This window comes from Schistocerca americana, chromosome 3 (genome assembly GCF_021461395.2).
Source record: "Schistocerca americana isolate TAMUIC-IGC-003095 chromosome 3, iqSchAmer2.1, whole genome shotgun sequence".
Lineage (NCBI taxonomy): Eukaryota > Metazoa > Arthropoda > Insecta > Orthoptera > Acrididae > Schistocerca > Schistocerca americana.
In genome coordinates this window covers 645,569,907-645,596,661 of record NC_060121.1, presented here as the reverse complement: position 1 = coordinate 645,596,661, position 26,755 = coordinate 645,569,907, and the positions used below count along the sequence as shown (strand labels likewise).

Here is a 26,755-nt window from a genome sequence, read left to right as displayed (position 1 = left end):
TTTTGAAATCATCTATATGGTGATTAAATCAAGGTCCCAAGTATCACACCCTGTAGCCATTCGCCCTGGTGGGTTCTAGTTTGCGAGTAATTGTCTAAATAAATTTCAGAATATTTTGATGCTGTTTAACTTTATAAAAAAGGTATGTTTAACAGACTGGTAGTGCAGCGTAATGGTCAAGGTACAGACATCAATGCAAAAGATAGTGGATTCTAATAACATCAGATACTTTGAATTTTTTTTATTTTTAAATAATTATCTAAATACCTTGGCTATTTTTTATTCAGCTTGGCTATTCTTTATCCAATTAAATGGGTTGAGTGTAATTTTTTATTTCTATTTCTTTGTCATATCAGCCAGGTTAAGCAGCCTAATGGCCAAGGTACAAGCCTCACTTCGAAAAAGTAGTGTGTTCAAATCTTGTCAGGTACTTCGAAATTTTGTATTTTTAAATCATTATCTTAATACTGTGGCAATTTTTATCCAGTTAATTGGGGTAAATGTATTTTTTTATTTATATTTCTTTGTCAGTTCATTTTAATCACTGTATTAACCTTCTCAACTGCTCTCATTTTTCTTCCATCATTGTTTTTCAATTTGGAATCTTTGTGCATTTGAATTTAATTTTTTTTATTTATCTGTCATGATACTGAAACATTTGAAACTGCCGAAGTATTGGTTACAAAATAAAAGAAGAAAAAACCTGTTTATATTGACTATGTAGTAGTGTCAAAAATTCATTTGTAATAAATTACTATTGCTCTATGGATGAAATAATGCAGATGAAGATTTAATCAAAAAAGAGGATGACAAATAATTCAAAATTCAAGCAAATTGAGGAACAGAAATAATGAATGCATTAATGAGGACATAAATATAGGATGTTAAAATAGTAGAAATTAATGTAAGTGAATGCACAATAGTAATTAAAATCTCATGAACAAAGATTCCAAGTGGAAAAAGGGTGTTAGGAAGAAAAATGAGAGTAAACGAAAAAATTTAATTGACGTGACAAAGCAGTGGAAATAAAAAATTACATTTAAACCAATTAATTGGTTAAAAATAATGATGAAAGTCATTTTAATAAAGATAAAAAATAAAAATTTTCCAACCCCCTGATGAGGTTTGAACCCACAACCTTTAGGATGTGAGGCTTCCTCCTTGACCATTACACTGCTCATCCAGTCTCTTAAACATCCCTTTTCCAAATTTGTAGACACTCACCCGAAATTCCTAATATTTTTCCACCGATTGCTCGCAAATTAGGGCCCACCAGAGTGAATGGCATGCCTTTTCCAAATTTGTAGACACTCACCCAAAATTCCTAATATTTTTTCACCGATTGCTCGCAAATTAGGGCCGACCAGAGTGTATGGCTACAGGGTGTGACCTGGGACCTTGACGTAAATCAGAATGTAGATAATTTCAAAAAGTCAGTCCCACTGCTGGGGACCTCTCCTTGTCAGGCACAAGTTACAGGTGTGAACGAGTGGCTGTGAAATGACTATGATGCCAACTATGATGGATTATCTGACAAAATTAGTATTCAATCTGAAGACAGTATTGTTGTGGCACACAGCAAATGAAATTGGTTATTGAATCTGTTTATTGGTAGGCTAAAACACATGATGGCACACTGTACAATAACATGAAACTGGCCGGAGGAGATAGAAGGTCAGTAACATAACATCGTCCAAATCTTGGGGGCTGCATGATAAGTAACAGGTGACAGCACAGTGTTGACTGAAGCTGGAAGGCTCTTGTTGGCCTAGATATAGACAAGCGTAGACATCACTGATGTTGTGGTGCTATTTTTTAGTCTGTGTGCAGAGCTGGTGGTGTAGCTGTGCACAGTAGGCCAACAGTGGAGCCTCTGGTGTCGATCCCTGCATCTAGGGCGAGCAAGCTTTAGCTCAGTGCATCGAACAACATCTTTGGTCTGCTGGCACAGTCAGTTGCACATGCAGCCAGCACAGCATACAGATCGGGAGTGAGGCAGATGGTGAAAGGTACTGGTAACTGTGGGTTTACCACAATTATGGCATGTACAGAGGCAACAATACAGATGGTCTTAATAATGGCTTATTTAGAATGGTAGATGAAAATAATGTCAGCTGAACTGTTGCTAGTGAAATGTCTATGTGATGGTACTGCATATAAGTGACATAAAAATATGGCCCAAAAGAAAGTTCCTGATTGTTTCAGTGTATAAAACTTCCTTTTTCCCTTTCAATATCCAGTCAGTATTTATGTGAAAATAATGTATAATTTGACAATAGAAAGTCTAGGTTGTAATATCAAAATATTATGAAAACGATAGATTGCTACTCACAGTAAAGATTACATGTTGAGTTGCAGACAGGGACAGTGAAAAGACTGTTACACAATGAGCTTTTGGCCAAATCCTTCGTCAGAAATAAAAACGGCCTGGGATAGTGACCATGACTGCGTGAGGTGTGATTGCTTGTGTAAATGTGTGTGTGTTTTCTTTTCAGTCTGCAACTCAGTATGTCCTCTTCATGGTGAATAGCAGTATGTCCTTTGAATAATATAGCTAATGTATATTTTTTTCTTCATCTGAAAATAAATACAACATATGTCACAACATTTAATCCATGTTACTCAGTTTTTTGTGACCTGGAGTATCCAGATTTTTAAGTATCCAGATGACTTATTGTTGAATAGTCCGAAAAAGAAGGTTCCAATGTACTTCGTTTTCTAATGTTTTCTGTAATCGTGTATACTTTGGTTTTGCAGTCTTTGAATCATTGTCTTTTCACTCTTTTTTTTAATTTATGTAGCATTGGGTTCTCTTTTTGTCTGTTGTTTCTGTTATATATACTTCTCTGCATCCAAGGATCAGAATGATATGCACTCATTACTTCTTAATTTATTACACCCTTTAATTTGTAATTAAGCTAATTTGGCCCAAGAATTCAAATAACAGCAAGGGAAGGACTTCTTCTCAGTCTTGTTTTTTGTGTTCTTAGCATAGTTTAATGTAACAGTTTGTTTAAAAGAACTGAAATGCATACAAATTATCTTTCTTGGAGTAATGTAGTCTATATTAGTAAACAACAATATTATGAAAATGATAGATTGCTCATCATGTAGAGGAGACATTGAGTTGCAGACAGGCATAACAAAAAGACTGGTGCATTTGAGCTTGTAGCCACAAGGCCTTAATCTAAAGTAGAAAACAAACACAACCACAAAAGCACAACTCACACACGCATGGCCACTATCTCTGGCTGCTGAGGGTGAACTGTGTAGAGCAACTGTGCCTGATGGGACAGTGATCTGTGGTTGGTAGGAATAAGGAGGAGGCTGAGGCAGGAGGATGAGGTGTACCAGGGTAAAGGTGGAAGAAAGTGTAGTGCTGCCTGCAGGAGCTTTCAGGGACATGGTGGGGACAGGGTAGGGCTGCTAGATGCTGTGAGGAGGTTCTTCGGGGGCGGAGTAAAGGAGGGGTATGGAGACTTGTGGGTATGTTGTGAAAGGGATGGATAGGTGTAGTTGAGGGACTTGAAAAAGTTTAGGCCAGTGGGGCTACGGAAACGTAGGATATATTGCAAGGAGAGTTCCCAGATGCACAGTTCTGTAAAGCTAGTGTTGGTAGGGAAAATCCAGATGACACAGGCTGTGAAGCAGTCATTGAAGTGAAGTACAATGTGTTGGGCAGCATGTTCAGCAATGAGGTGTTCCAGTTGTCACTTGGCCGCAACTTGTAGGTGACCATTCATGTGGATAGATTGCTTGTTGGTTGCCATGCCCGAGTAGAAAGCATTGCAATGGTTCAACCTTAATTTATAGATCACATGGCTGCTTTCATAGATAGCCTTTGATAGGATAGGAGGTGCCTGTTACCAGCCTGGAGTAGGTGGTGGTGGTGGTGGTGGTGGTGGTGGTGGTGGTGGGAGGAGGATGTATGGGGTTGGTCTTGCATGTAGGTCTGCCACAGGGATATGAGCTGTGAGCCAAGGGATTGGGTGCAGGTGTTGTGTAGGGTTGGGCAATGATACTGTGTTGGTTCTGTGGGTGGTGGAATACCACTCTGGGAGGAGTGTGGAGGATGGTGGGTAGAATATTCCTCATTTCAGGGTGCAACGAGAGGTAGTTGAAACCCTGGTGGAGAATGTGATTCAGTTGCTTCAGTCCTGTGTGGTACTGAGTCATGAAGGGAGTGCTCCTTTGTTGCTGGGTGGGTGATATAATTTATCCTAGACCTTCAAATTGCCACTCTTCCTCACTCATTCTCATGTATTTTTGCATGTTATTTTCTGTACCTTCCTCCTGTGCCATATGAACTTGTTGAACCTCGACCTACCTCCCGATCACCAGCCCCCCCCCCCCCCCCGCCCCCAAAATGTCAGGCCTACTCCCTCAGCTTTCACTTTTTTTCCTCATACCTCATCTGTTCCGTTTGTCTCGTGGTTTTCATCCACATATTTTTATGTAATTTACTTAACTTTTACCCAATTTTTATCTTCTTCTGTAGATCCTTGCCCCTTCCATCTGGGCCAATACAGAAAAGTTTCCTCATCCCTCGTGAGAACCCAGTCCCACATATTGTTACTGCATTGTTGCCTAGCTCATAGAATCTTATCACCAAATGACCTTACCATCAAATTACCCATCTCTGTCTGCAACCCGTCCTTTCATGGCGACCTCCATCTGTTCAGATTCCGTCAGCCCTCGCCATCCTAATTCCTCATCTCCATCCATAAAATTCTCCTGCTCTGTAATCCCAAATTCCTGCATCCCATCTCTCACATTGGAACACTTGGCCTCCAGGAACAAGAGCAGTATGCAGACGCCACCTCAAAATACACTCCTGGATATTGAAATAAGAACACCGTGAATTCATTGTCCCAGGAAGGGGAAACTTTATTGACACATTCCTGGGGTCAGATACATCACATGATCACACTGACAGAACCACAGGCACATAGACACAGGCAACAGAGCATGCACAATGTCGGCACTAGTACAGTGTATATCCACCTTTCGCAGCAATGCAGGCTGCTATTCTCCCATGGAGACGATCGTAGAGATGCTGGATGTAGTCCTGTGGAACGGCTTGCCATGTCATTTCCACCTGGCGCCTCAGTTGGACCAGCGTTCGTGCTGGACGTGCAGACCGCGTGAGACGACGCTTCATCCAGTCCCAAACATGCTCAATGGGGGACAGATCCGGAGATCTTGCTGGCCAGGATAGTTGACTTACACCTTCTAGAGCACGTTGGGTGGCACGGGATAAATGCGGACGTGCATTGTCCTGTTGGAAGAGCAAGTACCCTTGCCGGTCTAGGAATGGTAGAACGATGGGTTTGATGATGGTTTGGATGTACCGTGCACTATTCAGTGTCCCCTCGACGATCACCAGTGGTGTACGGCCAGTGTAGGAGATCGCTCCCCACACCATGATGCCGGGTGTTGGCCCAGTGTGCCTCGGTCGTATGCAGTCCTGATTGTGGCGCTCACCTGCAAGGCGCCAAACACGCATAGGACCATCATTGGCACCAAGGCAGAAGCGACTCTCATCGCTGAAGACGACACGTCTCCATTCGTCCCTCCATTCACGCCTGTCGCGACACCACTGGAGGCGGGCTGCACAATGTTGGGGCGTGAGCGGAAGACGGCCTAATGGTGTGCGGGACCGTAGCCCAGCTTCATGGAGACTGTTGCGAATGGTCCTCGCCGATACCCCAGGAGCTACAGTGTCCCTAATTTGCTGGGAAGTGGCGGTGCGGTCCCCTATGGCACTGCGTAGGATCCTACGGTCTTGGCGTGCATCCGTGCGTCGCTGCGGTCCGGTCCCAGGTCGACGGGCACGTGCACCTTCCGCCGACCACTGGCGACAACATCGATGTACTGTGGAGACCTCACGCCCCACGTGTTGAGCAATTCGGCGGTACGTCCACCCGGCCTCCCGCATGCCCACTATACGCCCTCGCTCAAAGTCCGTCAACTGCACATACGGTTCACGTCCACGCTGTCACGGCATGCTACCAGTGTTAAAGACTGCGATGGAGCTCCGTATGCCACGGCAAACTGGCTGACACTGACGGCGGCGGTGCACAAATGCTGCGCAGCTAGCGCCATTCGACGGCCAACACCGCGGTTCCTGGTGTGTCCGCTGTGCCGTGCGTGTGATCATTGCTTGTACAGCCCTCTCGCAGTGTCCGGAGCAAGTATGGTGGGTCTGACACACCGGTGTCAATGTGTTCTTTTTTCCATTTCCAGGAGTGTACTTTCCAACCTGTTCACCTCCTGCTCCCACCTTCCACCACCTTTACAACAGCCTCCAAACCTCCCCGACTCCTCATAGCCAGCAAACAATGCCTCACACACCTACAGCATTTACCACTCCTTCAGAAACTCCCTCCCATCACCATATAGAATCCAGAATCTAATCAGACCTGAAACACAATCATTAACCTTTGCTCCAAAAACCTCAGCTCCACAGAAGTATGAGTCCTTTCCAAAGGCCTTATCTCTAGCTCCACTCTCAAATACAGTCGTGATGGACTTGTTAAAGACTCTCCTTCTCCCAGGTGTTACAGTGGAAACACTTTTTCACCACCAACCCTACCAGTCATACTCAACCCAAAGCCAAGAGAGAAAAGGCACGGGAGATCTGTTTCTGTACAGGGTTGGAAAGGTATTACTGTCTGTGAAGGCTTCAGGGAGATCCTTGGTTTATTTCGAGAGGGACTGCTTGTCACTACAGATGCAATGGCCACAGTTGGTTAGGCTGTATGCAAGGGATTTATTTGCATGGAATGGGTGGCAGCTGTTAAAGTGGAAGTATTGCTGGTGGTTGGTAAGTTTGATATGGACACTTAACATCCCTAGTGTCCATGACCTTCCCCAGTGCCTAAAAGATTCCAAACCTACAACCTCTTCCCTGGTCTCCATGACCTACTATATCCTCACCTGCAATCTCTTCTCCTTTCAAGGCGTCACCTACAAACAAATCTGGGTGTGGCAATGAGCATCCACACAGCACCATTGTATGCCAGCTTATTCATGATCAATCTACAGGAATCCTTCCTGACCTCTCAGATCCCACACCCCTCATCTGGTACAGATTTGCTGACATTTTCATGATTTGGATCAAGGGTGAGATCACCATATCCACATTCTCCAGAGCCTCTACACCTTCTCCCATATTTGCTTCATGTGGTCCTCCTAAACATGAAAAGTCACCTTCCTTGAGTTGACCTCCACCTCAAAGATGGCTACATGAGTACCTCCATCTATATCATACATACCAATCACCATCAGTACCTCTACTTTGACAGCTGGCACCCATTCCATACCGAGAAATCCCTTCTATACAGCCTAGCCACTCACAGTCGTCACATCTGTAGTGACGAGCAGTCCATCACGAAATACACCAAGGGTCTCACTGAGGACTTCACAGACTGTAATTACTGTCCCAACCTTGCACAGAAACATATCTTCCATGCCTCATCTCTCCAGTCACCCATCACCTCTCAAAATTCCATGTTGTCTGGCCACAGAGGAGCATTCCCCTTGTGACTCAGTACAACCCAGGACTAGAGCGATTGAATTACATTCTCCACCAAGGTTTCGACTACCTCTCGTCATACCCTGAAATGAGGAATGTCCTACCCAAATGTTTTACCCACTATCCCGCAGTGGGATTCCACCTTCTGCCACCTACAGAACACCCACACAATATCCTCGTCTGTCCCTACTCAAACCCTGATCCCAAACCCACACATAATGGCTCGTATCCCTGCAGTGGACCTAGATGCAAGGCTTTTCCTCATATCACCACCTACTCTTGTCCAGCCACAAGCATCACCTATCCCATCAAGACAGGGCTACATGTGAAACCAGTCAAGTGATCCAGAAGCTAAGCTGCAACCACTGTGCTGTGATCTATGTGGACATGACAACCAATAAGCTATCTGTCCACATGAATGGTCACCGACAAACTGTGGCCAAGATAAACAGCTGGACCACCCAGTTGCTCAGCACACTGCCCATACAATGTTATTGATTTCAGTGATTGTTTCACAGCCTGTGCCATATGGATCCTTTCTACCAACACCAGCTTTTTTTATTGTGCAGGTGGGATTTCCCCTTGCAATACATCCTATGTTCCCATAGCCCTCCTGATCACATCCTTCGTTAGTTACTGTCCTTCATCCCCTCTTCCCTTCCTTGTTTCCACTCCAGCATTACACAGCCTTCTATTCCACCACTGCACCTACAGTCTTTTCACTTCTCTCCTTTTACGTCCTCCCCTCCTCATCCCATCTAACATCCCAGGTACACCTAGATGCCCTACCCTTTCCCCATTTCACTGCTGTATGCTGCCACAAGCAGTACTTTACTGTCCCCCAGACCTGTCTGGTTATCCCCTCTCCCTCCCCGCCCCAGCCTCCTCCTTACCTCACCACACACAGGGTTTTTTTGTGTGTGTGTGTGTGTGTGTGTGTGTGTGTGTGTGGGGTGGGGGGGTGGGGGGTTAGGTGTGTGTGTGTGTGTGTGTGTGTGTGTGTGTGTGTGTGTGTGTGTGTGTGTGTGTGTGCGTGTGTGTGCGCGTGTGTGTGCGCGTGTGTGTGTGCGTGTGCGCCCCCCCCCCCCCCCCCCCCAAATTGAGAAGAAGGCCCTTTGATCAAAAACTCATTTGTTTAGCAGTCTTTCTGTTGTGCCTGCCTGCGACCCAGCATGTCCATCATATGGCGAATAGTGATCTATCCTTTTCGTGATATCATCATTCTTCTATATCAGGTGTCGAAGTATGAAATGTGGATTTTTTTTTCCTTAAAAAATGTTAAATTCAGAAGAATGATAAATAGTGCGGTATTCAAAGTATGTTCCATCATTTATTATACATTTTTCCCTTTTGTTGTGAACCATTCATCGTGCCATTTTTTCGCAGCTTCTTATGAAACAAAGTGCTGCTCAGCAAGTCCGTGACCCATTGATGTAAACAGTTGGTAATCAGAGGGGGCCAAGTCTTGAGTAAGCTGCACGGGGTAGTGCTTCCAACATGTTGCGAACTAGTTTTTCCGTATGTGAAGGAGCATTATCATGAAGATAAATGACTTTCTGTTGCCTCTTTCGGTACTGTGGCCGTTTTTTTTTTTTTTTTTCAAGCAGCAAACTATTCATATCAGTTGATTGTTGTTGGTAGCTTTGAATATTAATCATTCCCCAGGTTTTTAACAGCTCGTAATAGACCACACCCCTCTGGTACCACCAAACACAGAACATCATCTTTCTGCCAAAGTGATTCAGTCTTGCAGTCGATGTGCCTGCATCTACCCATGATCTTTTGCACTTGGGATTCTCAGAATAAATCCACTTTTCATCCCCTGTAACTATACAATGCGAAATGACTTTTGTACTGATTGAGCACAATCTCACGTGTGTTTTTGTGCTTTTCCATTTGCCTATCGTTCAACTGATGTGGTACCCATCTGTTGGTCTTCTGAATCTTTTCCATCTTTTGTAACTATTTGGAAACAGCTTGTTGACTCATGCCCAATTGCTTTTGTGTTTGTGAATCATCTTAATGCAACAACATTTCCAATCCCAAATCTTTGCATTGTTTTGGCCGTTTTCCACATTCCTTGTTTGCAACATTGAAGTTACCATTTTTGAAACTCCAAAACCATCGTTCACGTGTATCTTGCAATGGAGCAGGTTCACCATAAGCATCTCTTAGTAATTAGTATGATTCAGCAGCAGTTTTCTTCAGTTAAAAAAAAAATGAATGCTGTCCACAAATGATCTTTGTTCAGTATAGATTTCGACATATTGAACGCAACAAAAGAACACTCTGCACACAGTTTTCCAATTTATCACTCGTGCATGTCTTACACTTGTTGATGGCACAACAAAACGGCAAAGTGTCAAATCTTTATAGCACAAACTGCATTAGTGCAACATCTGTTGTCTAAACTGTGCCTTTCATACTTTTACACCTGGTAAATATCTCACAGCTGTAGCCAGTTAGCAACATAAATTGTCGGTTTGGAAAAAATTCAGTGTTTTTCTTCTTGATTCATTTCTCTCATGATTTTAAAGTAGCTGGTTGTGAGCCCTGATGAACGTGCCTCTTGAATCACTTCATCAGTATGTCGTCGATTGGCGTTTTTGACAGATGATTTTGACCGGCTACTGAGATGTTCATCTGCTGTGTCCATGCAGCTCTGATGCCTCTGTCCCTTGAATCACTTCATCAGAGTTTAATAAATTCAGAGCCAGACCTCGTGCATTATTTAAATTGAAACCACTGGCTCTGTTGTTAGTTTGTTTTTCTGATATTATTATTTTGGTAGAATCCTTAATTATGATATCACAGACTGTCAAAGCTGGCTCTGAAAAACAAAAGAGCAGCAAAGGGTGTAGAGGACATTGGGAATTGAAATCTGCTATAAATAGTGGCATGAGACCAACATAGTTCACAATCTGGTTGGAGTTCAGACAGTGAGTACACATAACAGCAAAATTCCCAGCACTTGAAGAAGGCAGCTGTGTTGATTGTTGAAATATTGTGCATCAAAACAACAACTTGGCAGAACACCCGGAAACACAGTCGTGCCAAAAAAACCTAAGAGATGACATTACTTCACTCTATAGTGAGAAGATGTTCACAATGTACAGAAGTTGGAAAAAATTCACCGAAAGAAAGGTCAATTTCTCAGTACACTGATCTTCCTAACAAGGTGTCGAGATGAAAAAGTTGTACCTACAAGTGCTAAAATCAAACATTACTGTAACATTCCAGTGGTGAATACGATTATGTGACGTGCAAGCCTGGCTCTAGTGAGAGAGAGGATTTGTGATGCTAAAACTAACTAACTTTAAAAGAGCTTTTTCATCCCCATCTTTTCATGTCAGCTAAACACCCTGTTGATTCTTGGGCATGGGCGGTCACAAGGAGAAAATGTCTTCACACCAGAAAGCAAAATTCTGTCATTCGCACAAAAAGCCAAGACAAGATACTGGGACCCATACTATAATTATTCTCAATGACAAACTTCTGGGTGAGGTTAAAGTGAAGTTACTCACTAAAAGGTTAATTTTGTGCTCACTGCAAAAATGCTACCAATAACAGATTACATCAAGTATGTGTAGCATGTTGTAGCTTCTCTCCCACCAGGAACAGCAGAAGAGGTTCACCGCAGAACTTAATAAAAGTCGCCAATGCTAAGATCAAACGTGTCCAAGGGAGAATAAGTAACACCGAGAACTCTGTGGGAGGACAAGAACTGTAGTTCTGCCAGCGGAAAAGAGCAGTGCTAAGGTTCTACTGTCACATGTGGGGTACAATAAGATGATTTTCGATCTTTTGGATGATGTTGCATACAGACAGATGGATGTTGATTCTACAAATAAAATTGTGAGGAAGGTAATGACTCTTCTCCATGAGTCAGGCTTACCACATCATATCGTTAATACTCTTTAAACACAATCAGCAGTGCCACCACGACTATATGGCCTTATTGAGGTACACAAGGAAGAATTCTGCTAAGACCCATAGTTACTAATATTGGTGGACCTACATACCAGCTGACAAAATACGTGTAAAACACTCTCAGCGAATGTGTGGGGAAGTGCACTCACTACATCCACAACTCTGTCAGTTGTGGCTCCAGGAAGTGGATATCACAGTCAGTTTTGACATAGTCTTCACCTTTAAAAGAGCTGCACTTTTTGATTCCATGGAAGTAGTCACAGAAAAGTTTGAAGATTGTTTCACAGAACCTTTTAGGCATTTTCTGACATCTACTTATTTCCTACTTGATGGGAAATATTATGAACAAACTGATGGTGTAGCAGTGGGTAATCAGTTATCACCTGTCATGGTGAAGCTATACCTGGAACATTTTGACACAAAGGCTCTAGAATCTGCCAAGTTGAAGCCATCGTGTTTCTATCAGTTACAAGGATGACACATTTGTAGTGTGATCACATTAAGCAAAGAAGCCTCAAGAGTTCCTGGAGCATTTAAACTCCAGCATCATAATGTAATATTCATGATGGAAATAGAAAAAGAGGGCCAACTACCTTTCTTTGATGTGTTAGTTAAGAGAACAACGGATGGATCCTTGGGTTACAGGTGTATGTAGAAAACCTACGCACACTGATCTCTTGTCTCCATGCTTTGAGCCATCACCATCTGTCACAAAGAAATTTGATGCTAAAGACTATTGTCCATAGAGCTCAAGCAGTTTCATACAAAGAGAGATCACCAAAGAATTACAACACCTACAAATAGTTTTCTGAAGGAATGGATACACAGATTATCAAATTGAATGGGCAATACAAACAAAATCAAGAACACCTGACAAAGAGGTTGAGACTTGTGACTTGTGACCATGGAAGAAATGGCAAAACTCACTATTTACCTTATGCTGGCTCAATATGCCAAAAGACTGGTAGACTCCTACAGAAACATAGCATCTGGTGTGCATTATTCCCTTCAACATGATAAAAAATATTCTTTGTAATGTTAAAGAACCACCAGGCTTCCGAAAGCTGGGTGTTCATTGGATTCCATGCAAATGTGGCCTCTTTTACATTGGGGAGACCATCAGAACAATTGCAGAGAGATGCAAGGAATATTAGCAACATATCCAACTAAGACAACCAGATGGCGTCGAGCACTGCCTGGAATACAGTCATGGCATGAAATACCATGAGACCGGTATCATAGTGGAGAAGTGAAGGTTCTGGGACAGCATAATTAAGGAATCTATTGAAATAAAGATGTCAAAGATATCAAAAAACAATAAACAGGGTTCTCAGACCCAATTTAAATAGTGCGTGAGGTCCGGCACTCAGTTTATTAATATCTTGCCGGCCATCACTTGTAGCACAGTTGGCAGATAATGCAAGAACTTGCAGTTCACAGAATATCAGTGCCTGCTCTGAAAAACAAAAGATTATCAAAGGATGTAGTGGGTGTTGGGAATTGAACTCCGGTATAAATAGCAGCATGCAACCAATGATGTTCTCAGTCTGGTGGGTGTTGAGTCAGCGAGAACATGTAACAGAAAAACTCTCTGCACCTGAAGAAGATGGCTGAGTCAGCTATCAAAATACTGTGTATCAAATGAAACTCGGCAGAACAACACTCAACCACCGAGCTAGGTTAATAATTGGCTCCTTTTACCGACCTCCTGACTCAGCAGCATTTAGTGGCAGAACAACTGAAAGAAAATTTGGAATACATTCCACATAAATTTTCTCAGCATGTTATAGTCTTAGGTTGAGATTTCAATTTACCAGATATAGACTGGGACACTCAGATGTTTAGGGCGGGTGGTAGGGACAGAGCATCGAGTGACATTATACTGAGTGCACTATCCGAAAATTACCTTGAGCAATTAAACAAAGAACCGACTCGTGGAGATAACATCTTGGACCTACTGATAACAAACAGACGCAAACTTTTCGACTCTGTAAGTGTAGAACAAGGAATCAGTGATCATAAGGCCATTGCAGCATCCCTGAATATGGAAGTTGGGCAAGATGTAAAAGACAGGCGAAATACCCTCAGACTTCAAGAAGAATATAACAATTCCAATTCCAAAGAAAGCAGGTGCTGATAGGTGCGAAAATTACCTAACTATCAGTTTAATAAGTCACGGCTGCAAAATACTAACACGAACTCTTTACAGACAAATGAAAAAACTGGTAGAAGCCAACTTTGGGGAAGATCAGTTTGGATTCCATAGAAATGTGGGAACACACGAGGCAATATTGACCTTGTGACTCATCTTAGAAACTAGGTTAAGGAAAGGCAAACCTCTGTTTCTAGCATTTGTACTTAGAGAAAGTTTTGACAGTGTTGACTGGAATACTTTCTTTCAAATTCTGAAGATGGCAGGAGTAAAATACAGGGAGCGAAAGGCTATATACAATTTGTACAGATACCAGACGGCAGTTATAAGAATCTAGGGGCATGGACGGGAAGCACTGGTTGAGAAGGGAGTGAGACAGAGTTGTAGCCTATCCCTGATGTTATTCAATCTGTACATTGAATGGGCAGTAAAGGAAATCAAAGAAAAATTTGGAATGGGAATTAAAATCCATGGAGAAGAAATAAAAACTCAGAGGTTCGCCGATGGCATTGTAATTCTGTCAGAGACAGCAAAGGACTTGGAAGACAGTTGAATGGAATGGACAGTGTCTTGAAAGGTGGATATAACATGAACATCAACAAAACCAAAACGAGGATTATGGAATGTCGTAGAATTAAATCAGGTGATGCTGATGGAATTAGATTAGGAAATGAGGCACTCAAAGTAGTAGATGGGTTTTGCTATTTGGGGAGCAAATTAAGTGGTGATGGTCGAAGTAGAGAGGATATGAAATGTAGACTGGCAATGGTAAGAAAAGCATTTCTGAAGAAGAGAAATTTGTTAATATCGAGTACAGATTTAAGTGTCAGGAAATCTTTCCTGAAAGTATTTGTATGGAGTGTAGCCATGTATGGATGTGAAACATGGACGATAAACAGTTTTGACAAAAAGAGAATAGAAACTTTTTAAATGTGGTGCTACAGAAGAATGCTGAAGATTTGATGGGTAGATCACGTAGCTAATGAGGTGGTACTGAATAGAATTGGGGAGAAGGAGGATTTGTGGCACAATTTGACTAGGAGGAGGAATCAATTGGAAGGATACATTCAGAGGCATCAAGGGATCACCAATTTAGTACTGGAGGGAAGCATGGAGGGTAAAAATCATAGAGGGAGACCAAAAGATGAATACACTAAGCATATTCAGAAGGATGGCGGTTGCACTAGCTACTCTGAGATGATGAGGCTTGCGCAGGATAGAGTAGCACGGACCACAACAACAGCAACAGTACTTGGTAGACGAGCTCGATCACTTAAGATCAGCTTTGAAATATGGCATGCCGGCTGAGACACAGTTGAAATATGGCTTCCCGGCTAAGACACAAGTTGAAAATATGGTCACTATTTTTTATTTACTTAAATTTGCCATATTTCGTGACAGTACCTTTTCCGTTAGACGTTTGCAAGGCGATATTAGTCTTGGCTTCAGTTGTCTAAGTATGATTCCACAATGCATCTATGTCAGCTGTAGAAATGACGTGGTTCAACGTGTTTCTCTCATTTTGGTGTTTCAAATACAGTTTCTTCAAATGTAGTTTCTTCTTTTTAGTTAATACAAAAATAATAGTAACGTAATTCAAAATTATTTATGACTGCGACCTTCACATTGTTCTTCCGTCAACACACACCAAGAGTTAGCTGCTGACTGACTATAGTCAAAGACGACTCCAACGTCAAAGATATTTTACACAATTCACAAGTTTCCACTTGTAATCAGTCTCTTTGCTATTCTTCGATACATTTTCTAATAGTAACCAATATGCTTTTACTCTCAAAAACAGAAGTAAATTAACATATAATAAGACAAATTATAATAAATTCTGACAAAAATATAAGAAAACATTTACAATTCGGTATCGACAAATACGGTAAAAAAATAACATCTCCCAGATCCATTACAGCTTTCAGAAGAAACGGCTGCTCTGACAAAGAGACAACTAGGGCACTACATTCTAAAAGATCTAGAGCTTTTAATGGAAAGAACCAACTAAAGGGAAACTTTTCATTTTATTTGTAAGAACTGTCACAGATTGCATCAGCAAAGTACTCAGAAAACACTGTATTGTTAACAATGTTTAAACCATGAAAGGTGCATGTATATTTGAACACTGCAAAAGTAGTAAATCATCAGTACCAGATCATGCACTAGGACTAGGAAACCACTAAATTCATTTCTCTAACACTGTGATTTTAACAAGATCTAATAATGGCTACACTAAGATGCAGGGAGAGACCATAGGAATTCAAAATCTCACAATTTCAACTGAAAAGAAGATGGATTGAAATTAGATAAGTTGTGGACCTCAGTACCAAATAAAACAAACACTGCCACCTCGGCACAACTCCGCAATCTTAAGATGTGGCCTGATGACATCATGAACTGACTGTTGGGTGACATATAAACAGTTCAGCTTGATGCTCTTGTTTGAGCCTGTAACAGCTTTCTGTGTCATTAAAGTCTCTGATGATGTCTTCAGCAGTGGAAGATGAACGATTAGGCGGTGAATTATGCCCATAAGTCAAATATCAGCAAATATGCAAATGCTGGCTGTGAAAGCAGATAATGAGTGATTGCAGTCTACTAGAAAAAAATTAATAATTGCTGCTTAAAAGTAGCTCTCATGATTAGTAATGTCAGAAGGAAATTGTTACACATGCAAACATTTCATAGTTAACCATTAATATACCGAAGAGACCAATAACATAAAAAGTAAAATCTCCCACAGTGTCGGTGACATTTCAAATAAATAATATCGTGTGTGTGTGTGTGTGTGTGTGTGTGTGTGTGTGTGTGTGTGTGTGTGCCCTGCTCAATGAGCAACTCATTGTTACAAGTGGTATGTTTCCAGACAGAGATAAGTATGTAATTTTTAGGGCCTTTCTTAAAATAGGAAAATAGATGTTTATAATTACTGGCCTTTCTCACAGTTTATCTCCTTTTATGAAGTACTAAAGAAGATTCATATTCAACAGCAAGCACATTTCTGCCAAATTAAAGCTGGTCGGTCACTATCAGTTGGGACTTCAGTCTTTCCTCAAGATATACCACTGTACATTTCACTTAAGATATAATTTGTTTGATATTTAAGATACAAGATATCATCAAGTGAGATTTTCTTTTAATTGATCAAGAGATTTTATTGAGCTTTGCAGTAATTTTTTTTTAACAAGTCATTTGTTGGAGGATAAGGGATGTATTATGTAACTACTCAAGGTATCTTCCCAGACAGGTTAAAATATGCCATTGTGAGGCCTCTCTATAAAAAGGAGGACACCACAGATGTAAATAATTATTGGCCAGTATCCTTGCTTACAGCATTTTCAAAAATCTTCGAGAAAGTAATGTACTCAAGTGTAGTTGGCAATCTCAACAGTAATGGGATACTTAGTAAATCTCAGTTCGGATTTCAAAAATGCTGGTCCACTGAGACAGCAATATACAATTTCACTGTTCACATAATAAAGTCTTTAAATAGTAAAATGTCACCAATAGGGATTTTCTGTGACTTGTCCAAAGCATTTGATTGTGTGAACCATGACATCATGTTACAGAATTTACAATTCTATGGTATAAATGGAATTGCATACGAGTGGTTTAAGTCATACCTACAGAACAGGAAGAAAAAAGTTTCTTTATATGAGTTAAGTGATTTAAATAAATTTGTGACTTCATCTAACTGGGGTGAAATTACATTAGGTGTTCCACAGGGTTTAATCATGGGTCCCCTTCTGTTCTTGATGTATGTGAACAACCTCCCTTCCTATCTGAAACAGGAAGCTTAACTGACACTGTTTGCTGATAATACAAGCATCATTATTAATCCAGTAAAAGAAACTCCAATTGAATATTATACAAATAAGGTCTTTGGAAAAGTCATTAATTGGTTTTCTGCAAATGGGCTTGCTCTAAACTTTGAGAAAACACAGTACATCCAATTTTCTGCTGCAAAAAGTACAGTTCCCTTAATAAATATAACACTCAACAGAAGTCAGTAGACAGGGTAGAGCATACTAAGTTTTTAGGTGTACATATAGATGAGAATCTTAATTGGAAAATTCATATTTTGTATCTTCTAAAGTGACTAGGTTCAGCAACTTCAGCAATCAGAATAATTGCCAATACTGAGGATACAGAAATTAGTAAGCTAACATATTTTGCATACTTTCACTCTCTGATGTCATACGGAATAATATTTTGGGGTAACTCAACATTTAGACAAAAAGTAATCACTGCGCAAAAGAAAGTGGTTAGAATAATATGTGGGGTTCATAGTCCCACATCTTGTTGGCATCTTTTTAAAAGATTGGGAATTCGTACAACAGCCTCACAGCACAGTTACTCACTAATGAAATTTGTTCTCAACAACATGGACAAGTTTAAAAACAACAGTGACATTCATGATTATAATACCAGAAAAAAGAAAGACTTACACTATCCTTTACTCAACCTATCTTTGCCACAGAAAGGGATAAAATATGCTGCTACAAAATTTTTTGACAAATTACCAGTTGAAATAAAATGAAACAGTAATAGCATCAAAAATAAATTGAAATCGTATCTTCTTGACAACTCCTATACCATGGATGAATTCTTGAATAGGAATAAATAAATCTGTAAATATTGTATATGCATTTTGTGCCATTTAAGGGAATGGGGTAAATAATAGAAATATTGATCTTTAACTCTGTATTGTAATATATATATATATATATATATCATGTTTCATATGTGCATTGCTTATGCTTTTGACACATTCCACATCATAACGGCTACCGTACCGTGTGATTGATCAATGGAACACGCAGCCAACTAACTAACGGGTTTTCATCTTGCATTAACAAAAAGAATGCACACATTTTTATTAAGATGTGTGGGATGTGTGCATAATGACTCATATCTGCATTACAGGGACCAAAATTAGGACTATTTTTATTCTTGTTGTAGGTAGATGACCATATGTCACAGATTCAAGATGCTGAAAGTGATAATTTTTTATGGTAATGCAACCTTTTTGTTAAATCTGGTGGCAATATGTAAATACCAATGAAAGTAACTTCAAATTTGTGATAAATCATTTAATGTTGGAAATGTGATGGTATCCTAAATTATAAATTATGTAATTCAGGAGAGGTAAGGCATTGTAAAATTCGCAGCAGGAACGTTCTTTCATACTCCAAAGTTCTCATGAAAGGATATAAGGGCCATGATAAATAGAATAGTTGAAATGTGCGGAGAAAAATAGTGTGTGTGTGTGTGTGTGTGTGTGTGTGTGTGTGTGGGTGGGTGGGTGCGCACCTGTGAACGTGCACGTACCTTTATGTATGCATCTGTGCGTGCAGATGTGTGCCTGGGAAAAAAAGTCTGAAAGACATCTTCCGTCACCCTGCAACTTTTCTGAGACAGGAAGGTTGTAAAATTGAAAGAGGAGAAGCGTTTTCGATGTGGACTACTGCTCAACATATTCACTATGGAATCATTACAGGAATTAAGCATTGGAAAGGGACAATGTAAAAGATGCCTGCTTGTTATAAATCAAGCAACAGAGATGGAAATTTATTATGCATATGTAGATTACTCCCCCATGAACCATGGACCTTGCCGTTGGTGGGGAGGCTTGCGTGCCTCAGCGATACAGATGGTCGTACCGTAGGTGCAACCACAACGGAGGGGTATCTGTTGAGAGGCCAGACAAACATGTGGTTCCTGAAGAGGAGCAGCAGCCTTTTCAGTAGTTGCAGGGGCAACAGTCTGGATGATTGACTGATCTGGCCTTGTAACATTAACCAAAACGGCCTTGCTGTGCTGGTACTGCGAACGGCTGAAAGCAAGGGGAAACTACAGCCGTAATTTTTCCCGAGGACATGCACCTTTACTGTATGATTAAATGATGATGGCGTCCTCTTGGGTAAAATATTCCGGAGGTAAAATAGTCCCCCATTCGGATCTCCGGGCGGGGACTACTCGAGGATGTCGTTATCAGGAGAAAGAAAACTGGCGTTCTACGGATCGGAGCGTGGAATGTCAGATCCCTTAATCGGGCAGGTAGGTTAGAAAATTTAAAAAGGGAAATGGATAGGTTAAAGTTAGATATAGTGGGAATTAGTGAAGTTCGGTGGCAGGAGGAACAAGACTTCTGGTCAGGTGATTACATGGTTTTAAATACAAAATCAAATAGAGGTAATGCAGGAGTAGGTTTAATAATGAATAAAAAAATAGGAGTGCGGGTTAGCTACTACAAACAGCATAGTGAACGCATTATTGTGGCCAAGATAGACACAAAGCCCATGCCTACTACAGTAGTGCAAGTTTATATGCCAACTAGCTCTGCAGATGATGAAGAAATTGATGAAATGTATGACGAGATAAAAGAAATTATTCAGGTAGTGAAGGGAGACGAAAATTTAATAGTCATGGGTGACTGGAATTCGTCAGTAGGAAAAGGGAGAGAAGGAAACATAGTAGGTGAATATGGATTGGGGGGAAGAAATGAAAGAGGAAGCCGCCTTGTAGAATTTTGCACAGAGCATAACTTAATCATAGCTAACACTTGGTTCAAGAATCATAAAAGAAGGTTGTATACCCGGAAGAATCCTGGAGATACTAAAAGTTATCAGATAGATTATATAATGGTAAGACAGAGATTTAGGAACTAGGTTTTAAATTGTAAGACATTTCCAGGGGCAGATATGGATTCTGACCACAATCTCTTGGTTAGAACTGCAGATTGAAACTGAAGAAACTGCAAAAAGGTGGGAATTTAAGGAGATGGGACCTGGATAAACTGAAAGAACCAGAGGTTGTAGAGAGTTTCAGGGAGAGCATAAGGGAACAATTGACAGAAATGGGGGAAAGAAATACAGTAGAAGAAGAATGGGTAGCTCTGAGGGATGAAGTAGTGAAGGCAGCAGACGATCAAGTAGGTAAAAAGACGAGGGCTAATAGAAATCCTTGGGTAACAGAAGAAATATTGAATTTAATTGATGAAAGGAGAAAATATAAAAATGCAGTAAATGAAGCAGGCAAAAAGGAATACAAACGTCTCAAAAATGAGATTGACAGTAAGTGCAAAATGGCTAAGCAGGGATGGCTAGAGGACAAATGTAAGGATGTAGAGGCTTATCTCACTAGGGGTAAGATAGATACTGCCTACAGGAAAATTAAAGAGACCTTTGGAGAAAAGAGAACCACATGTATGAACATCAAGAGCTCAGATGGAAACCCAGTTCTAAGCAAAGAAGGGAAAGCAGAAAGGTGGAAGGAGTATATAGAGGGTTTATACAAGGGCGATGTACTTGACGACAATATTATGGAAATGGAAGAGGATGTAGATGACGATGAAATGGGAGATACAATACTGCGTGAAGAGTTTGACAGAGCACTGAAAGACCTGAGTCGAAACAAGGCCCCGGGAGTAGACAACATTCCATTAGAACTACTGACGGCCTTGGGAGAGCCAGTCCTGACAAAACTCTACCATCTGGTGAGCAAGATGTATGAGACAGGTGACATACCCTCAGACTTAAAGAAGAATATAATAATTCCAATCCCAAAGAAAGCAGGTGTTGACAGATGTGAAAATTACCGAACTATCAGTTTAATAAGTCACAGCTGCAAAATACTAACGTGAATTCTTTACAGACGAATGGAAAAACTGGTAGAAGCGGACCTCGGGGAAGATCAGTTTGGATTCCGTAGAAATGTTGGAACACGTGAGGCAATACTAACCTTAAGACTTATCTTAGGAGAAAGATTAAGAAAAGGCAAACATACGTTTCTAGCATTTGTAGACTTAGAGAAAGCTTTTGACAATGTTGACTGGAATACTTTCTTTCACATTCTAAAGGTGGCAGGGGTAAAATACAGGTAGCGAAAGGCTATTTACAATTTGTACAGAAACCAGATGGCAGTTATAAGAGTCGAGGGGTATGAGAGGGAAGCAGTGGTTGGGAAAGGAGTGAGACAGGGTTGTAGCCTCTCCCCGATGTTATTCAATCTGTATATTGAGCAAGCAGTAAAGGAAACAAAAGAAAAATTCAGAGTAGGTATTAAAATTCATGGAGAAGAAATAAAAACGTTGAGGTTCGCCGATGACATTGTAATTCTGTCAGAGACAGCAAAGGACTTGGAAGAGCAGTTGAACGGACTGGACAGTGTCTTGAAAGGAGGATATAAGATGAACATCAACAAAAGCAAAACGAGGATAATGGAATGTAGTCAAATTAAATCGGGTGATGCTGAGGGAATTAGAGTAAGAAATGAGACACTTAAAGTAGTAAAGGAGTTTTGCTGTTTAGGGAGTAAAATAACTGATGATGGTCGAAGTAGAGAGGGTATAAAATGTAGACTGGCAATGGCAAGGAAATCGTTTCTGAAGAAGAGAAATTTGTTAACATCGAGTATAGATTTAAGTGTCAGGAAGTGGTTTCTGAAAGTATTTGTATGGAGTGTAGCCATGTATGGAAGTGAAACATGGACGATAACTAGTATGGACAAGAAGAGAATAGAAGCTTTCGAAATGTGGTGCTACAGAAGAATGCTGAAGATAAGGTGGGTAGATCACATAACTAATGAGGAGGTATTGAATAAGATTGGGGAGAAAAGAAGTTTGTGGCACAACTTGACTAGAAGAAGGGATCGGTTGGTAGGACATGTTTTGAGGCATCAAGGGATCACAAATTTAGCATTGGAGGGCAGTGTGGAGGGTAAAAATTGTAGAGGGAGACCAAGAGATGAATACCCTAAGCAGATTCAGAAGGATGTAGGTTGCAGTAGGTACTGGGAGATGAAGAAGCTTGCACAGGATAGAGTAGCATGGAGAGCTGCATCAAACCAGTCTCAGGACTGAAGACCACAACAACAACAACATGTAGATTACTTCAACTACTTCCATTTGTAGATCATTGCCTTAACACAGCTATGCCATTCTTCTGATACACTTTTCTAGAAAACTGAGCTCAACTTGTTTTGTCATGCATGCTGTGAATGGAGTGACAGTTTGTTAATTGGAGAGTGATGTTATTGTTAACTTCTGTGCACAGTGTACAGATTAAAAATTTGACAAACTATAGGTTACAAACAAATCTGTGAAAAGGAATATAGTGGAAATGGTAGCAATGAAGTAACCAATTCACTTCCATAGAGGATGCCTTTTGTTGTCCCACCAAACAAACATGCCTCTTGATGCCCGTTATCTTCCTTGCCCATCCATTTTCCCCCATTTTCGTGACTTGATGACGTGTACTTTTTCACATCAGCCTTCATGGTGTAACAATGCAGAGTTTGAAGTACACTTTCCTCAGCGTGATAGCTGTTCAGAATTCATTCCTTAGTTTCTCACTTCATTTTAGTGTCTTCTGCATCTTTATAGTGTGGCAAACAGTTGAAAGGTATTTTGTTTTATGTAGAGAAGAACTGGACTCCCATCTGGATTCAATGCAGAATGATCTGGATGGTCTGAAGGAGTTACTGAAAGGTGAAGGCTACAGTTTGGATGCCAACACCCTTCTGGGGGTACGTCAAACCGTGCTTGGCCTTGAAAAAGATGCCATGCTAAAGGTAGATGCACTGCCAGACACAATAATACCTGCTTACAAATTAACCAGTATAGAGAATAAAATGTATCCCTGGATAATGAAATTCAAAGTTTGATGTCTCTGTTTATGTCCATTTGTTACAATTGTTGAATTTTGACATTGTCTTGATGGCACTTTGTTAATGGTGTGTCTTTGTTAGTTGTAGTTTTCACCTTTAGCGGTAATATTTTAATTCCTGATGTTGCTCAAACAGTAATGGTTCATTTTCTAATGTAGGTATTCTTGATTCTGGCGGTGTTTTTAGTGTTTTAATATATCTATGCCTTTATTTATGTTACACTAATTTTTAATTCTGTGATATCAGACCTTTCAAAGTGTATGCAGCATTATTGAAAAATCATTTACACTAGCATCTCTATTGTAAGCCTTATTAACGAAAGTATCGTATGAACTGGAATTTAAATATTTAATAATATGATACTGTGATCAGCAGTACATGATGCAGACAAATTAAGTACTCTCTGTTTGCATGACAAGTTAAAATAGATGAGGCTTCAAAATTCTGATTCATTTAATTACCACTTGTTACTTCTTTCCGGGAAGAAAAGGGGAAATAATTGTCTGGGGGGAGGGGGAGCGGGGTGGTGTTACAAACATTCAACATTCAGACCTTATTCCTAGGAATTGCGCATTGTACCTTAATGGTTGTTCTTAACCAGGTTTTTCAGTGATGTGATTACACTTCAAAGGTCTCTCGTAATGTGTGTCTAGCCCTCTCCTTTCTTCCCCATGTACAGAATTAAATGTGTTTACAAACGAATCTAGTGTCACACTTTCAGCTGAGATGAAGTATTACAATGAGAATCTATAACAGAAGTTGGTTTAGTCATTCTGAAATTCACGTTTTCCAAACCATCTTTGGCCCTTAGTTTCCTTCTTAAGCAGGTGTGTAAAAAATAGGTCTGAATCCTTATACAAGGTTGGTTTGATAAGTCTGGTAAATTTCCATGAAAGAACGGAACATTTTTTGTTGTGCTTTCATGGTCAATAAGCTTGATTATTCCAAGCTGTGTATAAAGAATTTCAACAATTTACAGTGTACAGTTCATTGTTGATAGCAGTCTGAATTGATTAGTGTGTCAACTGTGATTGAAAATTAAGAAAACAGTTTTTTGTGGTGTTATTAAACATTTTCATTGGAAGCATTGTTTTGCTATACAAATCAAAACAGAAAGTAAGTTCACACAGTCTCTGCACAATCGTTGAAGACTATTTACTTTTGAATTAATAAATTTAAATGGGCATAAGACAAGGAGATGGACTATCCCCACTCCTTTTCAACTGCGTCTTGGAAAAGGTCATTCGAGAGTGGAGGTAGTTGTTAGCCCAAGAAGAAACAAATGAAGAGCAGTTCAGACTTGGTCCTAAGAACAAAGGGGTGTACGTGGACTGCTTGGTCTTTGCGGATTACTTGACCATTTTTGCTTACAACATGGTCAGCAGTCAACAAGGTCAATAGGCTGTCAGAAAAAGTTGGACTCCAGATCTCTGTTCAAAAAGCAAAATGTATGACAAACATCTATGATGGACCTGGATGGGTGATCACCAATATGGGAAAAATCGGAAGAGTTAAGAATTTCAGGTATCTCGGTGAAGTTATCCAGGAAAATGGATTAGAAGAAGCAGCAATTTATGTCAGGATGTGGAAGTTAGACCAGGCACACCAACTGACAAAGAATATCTATAACAAAAAGTCTATGAGTATAGGGCCCAAGTTCCAACATTATAATACAGTTGTAAAACCTGAGGGCTTACATGTGTCTGAAACTTTGACCTGGAAAAGCGAGAGCATATTAAGGAAAATCCTAGGTAATAGATAGGTTGGTGGAGAGCAAATAAGGACTTGTACAGCAAGACAGAACCTATCACGTCAAATAAGAAGAGGCGATTGTTATTTTACAGTCATCTCATGAGGATGGACAGTGACCGACAAACAAAAAGAAAATGGAGTTTCCTCCAATCTAAGAAAACAAGGCTGAGATGGTTCGAAGAATGTGAAAAATATCTTAGGCAGATTGGTATCTCAGAGAGAGAGAGATTACTGACAGGAACAAATTTAGATTAGTGAACAACTACCAAGGTTTTAAAATGGCATCAACATCCAAAAGACGGAGAGGACCTTTATCCGAAGAGCATAAACAGGCACTTCTTGGTGGGCTCAGAAGATACCGGCAGGAAGTCAAAGCTGGAACAAGAACAAGACCTAGACACTAAAATGAAATTGGTTATTACCACGCAGTCCATAGAGGCTCAACTCTATAAAAATTTTAAACATGGTCATACAAGCACCGGAGACAAAGTGTTCTCCAGTTATCCTTTTGTCACCACAAAGGAAACCACTGACAAAATCAATCATAAGGTAATGCAAGACCACCAAATAAAAACTCATGAGATTGGTGTGAGACTGTCGGCATTCAACTGAGTGAGTGCATGATACCCTACATGGAGAATTGGCTATGAAGAAGCCATGTGCGAGTTGGGCAACGCGATTGCTCACAGTTGGCCAAAAGCACTTCCGGCACGAGTTTTCAACACAATGTCTGTTGATGACTAATCACAATCCATAAGGCGTTTTGCACCAATTTGTGACTGTTGATGAAACCAGGATCCATCATTACATATGATAGTCAGAACAGCAGTCAAAACAATGGACAAAGGGTGGTGGAAGTGCACCATAAAAGGCAAAGACCATTTTGTCAGCTCTTAAGGCGATGGCCAATGTTTTTTGGAATTCCCGAGTAACAATCCACATAGAGTACTTGAAAAAAGGCAGAAGCATAACTGGATCCTATTACACTTCATTGTTGAATCGTTCGAAACTTGCGTTGGCTGTAAAAAGGCCAAGGTTAGCTTGCAGAAAGGTGTTGTTTCACCAAGTGAATGCACCATCCCACACCTCTGCGATAACTATGGCAAAAGTGCATGAACTGGGCTTTGAATTGGTTCCTCGTCCACCCTATTCACAAGGCTTAGCCCCAAGTGACTTTTTGTTTCCTAACTTGAAACTTTGTCTTTCTGGGAAGAAATTTTCATCAAATGAGGAAGTCGACAAACATTTTTGTAAAGTTTGACTGAATCTTTTTTTCTGATGGGATGAAAAAGCTGAAGGATTGCTGGTCCAATGATATATCCTTCAAAGGAGACTATGCCTAGAAACAAGGTGATTTGTTTATGAAACAAGCATTTTTTTCTTGGTTTATTACCAGTCTTATCAAACCGCAGTTGTGTGTGTGTGTGTGTGTGTGTGTGTGTGTACAAAAAAAAAGTATGCATGCAATGTATATGAGTATGTCCAGCATCTCCTCCTAAACCAGTGGATTGATTTCAACCAAATGTGGTACATATTCTTTGTGCTATGTAAGAATCAACACTGTGGCGAGAGAATTGCCTAGCTCAGTGCTTGTCCAACTTTTTTTTGCTCAAGAGCCAATACGGATATTATGGGGCGGCACCTTGGGTCATGCATCTTATTAATAATTGGTTACCTACATAAGTTAGTATGTTATGTTCCCCCAATAGACT

The 26,755-nt window shown here is 40.5% G+C and overlaps 1 protein-coding gene across 5 annotated transcripts in view; it reads left to right on the top strand.

Annotated features, from left to right (window-relative positions):
• The window catches only part of LOC124607461 (heat shock factor protein), a 164,799-nt gene that overhangs the window by 86,422 nt on the left and 51,622 nt on the right, over positions 1-26,755 (top strand). For 3 of the 5 annotated variants that reach the window (XM_047139800.1, XM_047139798.1, XM_047139799.1), the window contains exon 9: positions 23,045-23,195. In XM_047139800.1, coding sequence (XP_046995756.1) covers positions 23,045-23,195 — 151 coding nt within the window. The remainder of the gene's footprint in view (positions 1-23,044; positions 23,196-26,755) is intronic. The other 2 variants (XM_047139802.1, XM_047139801.1) reach the window with 1 other exon arrangement.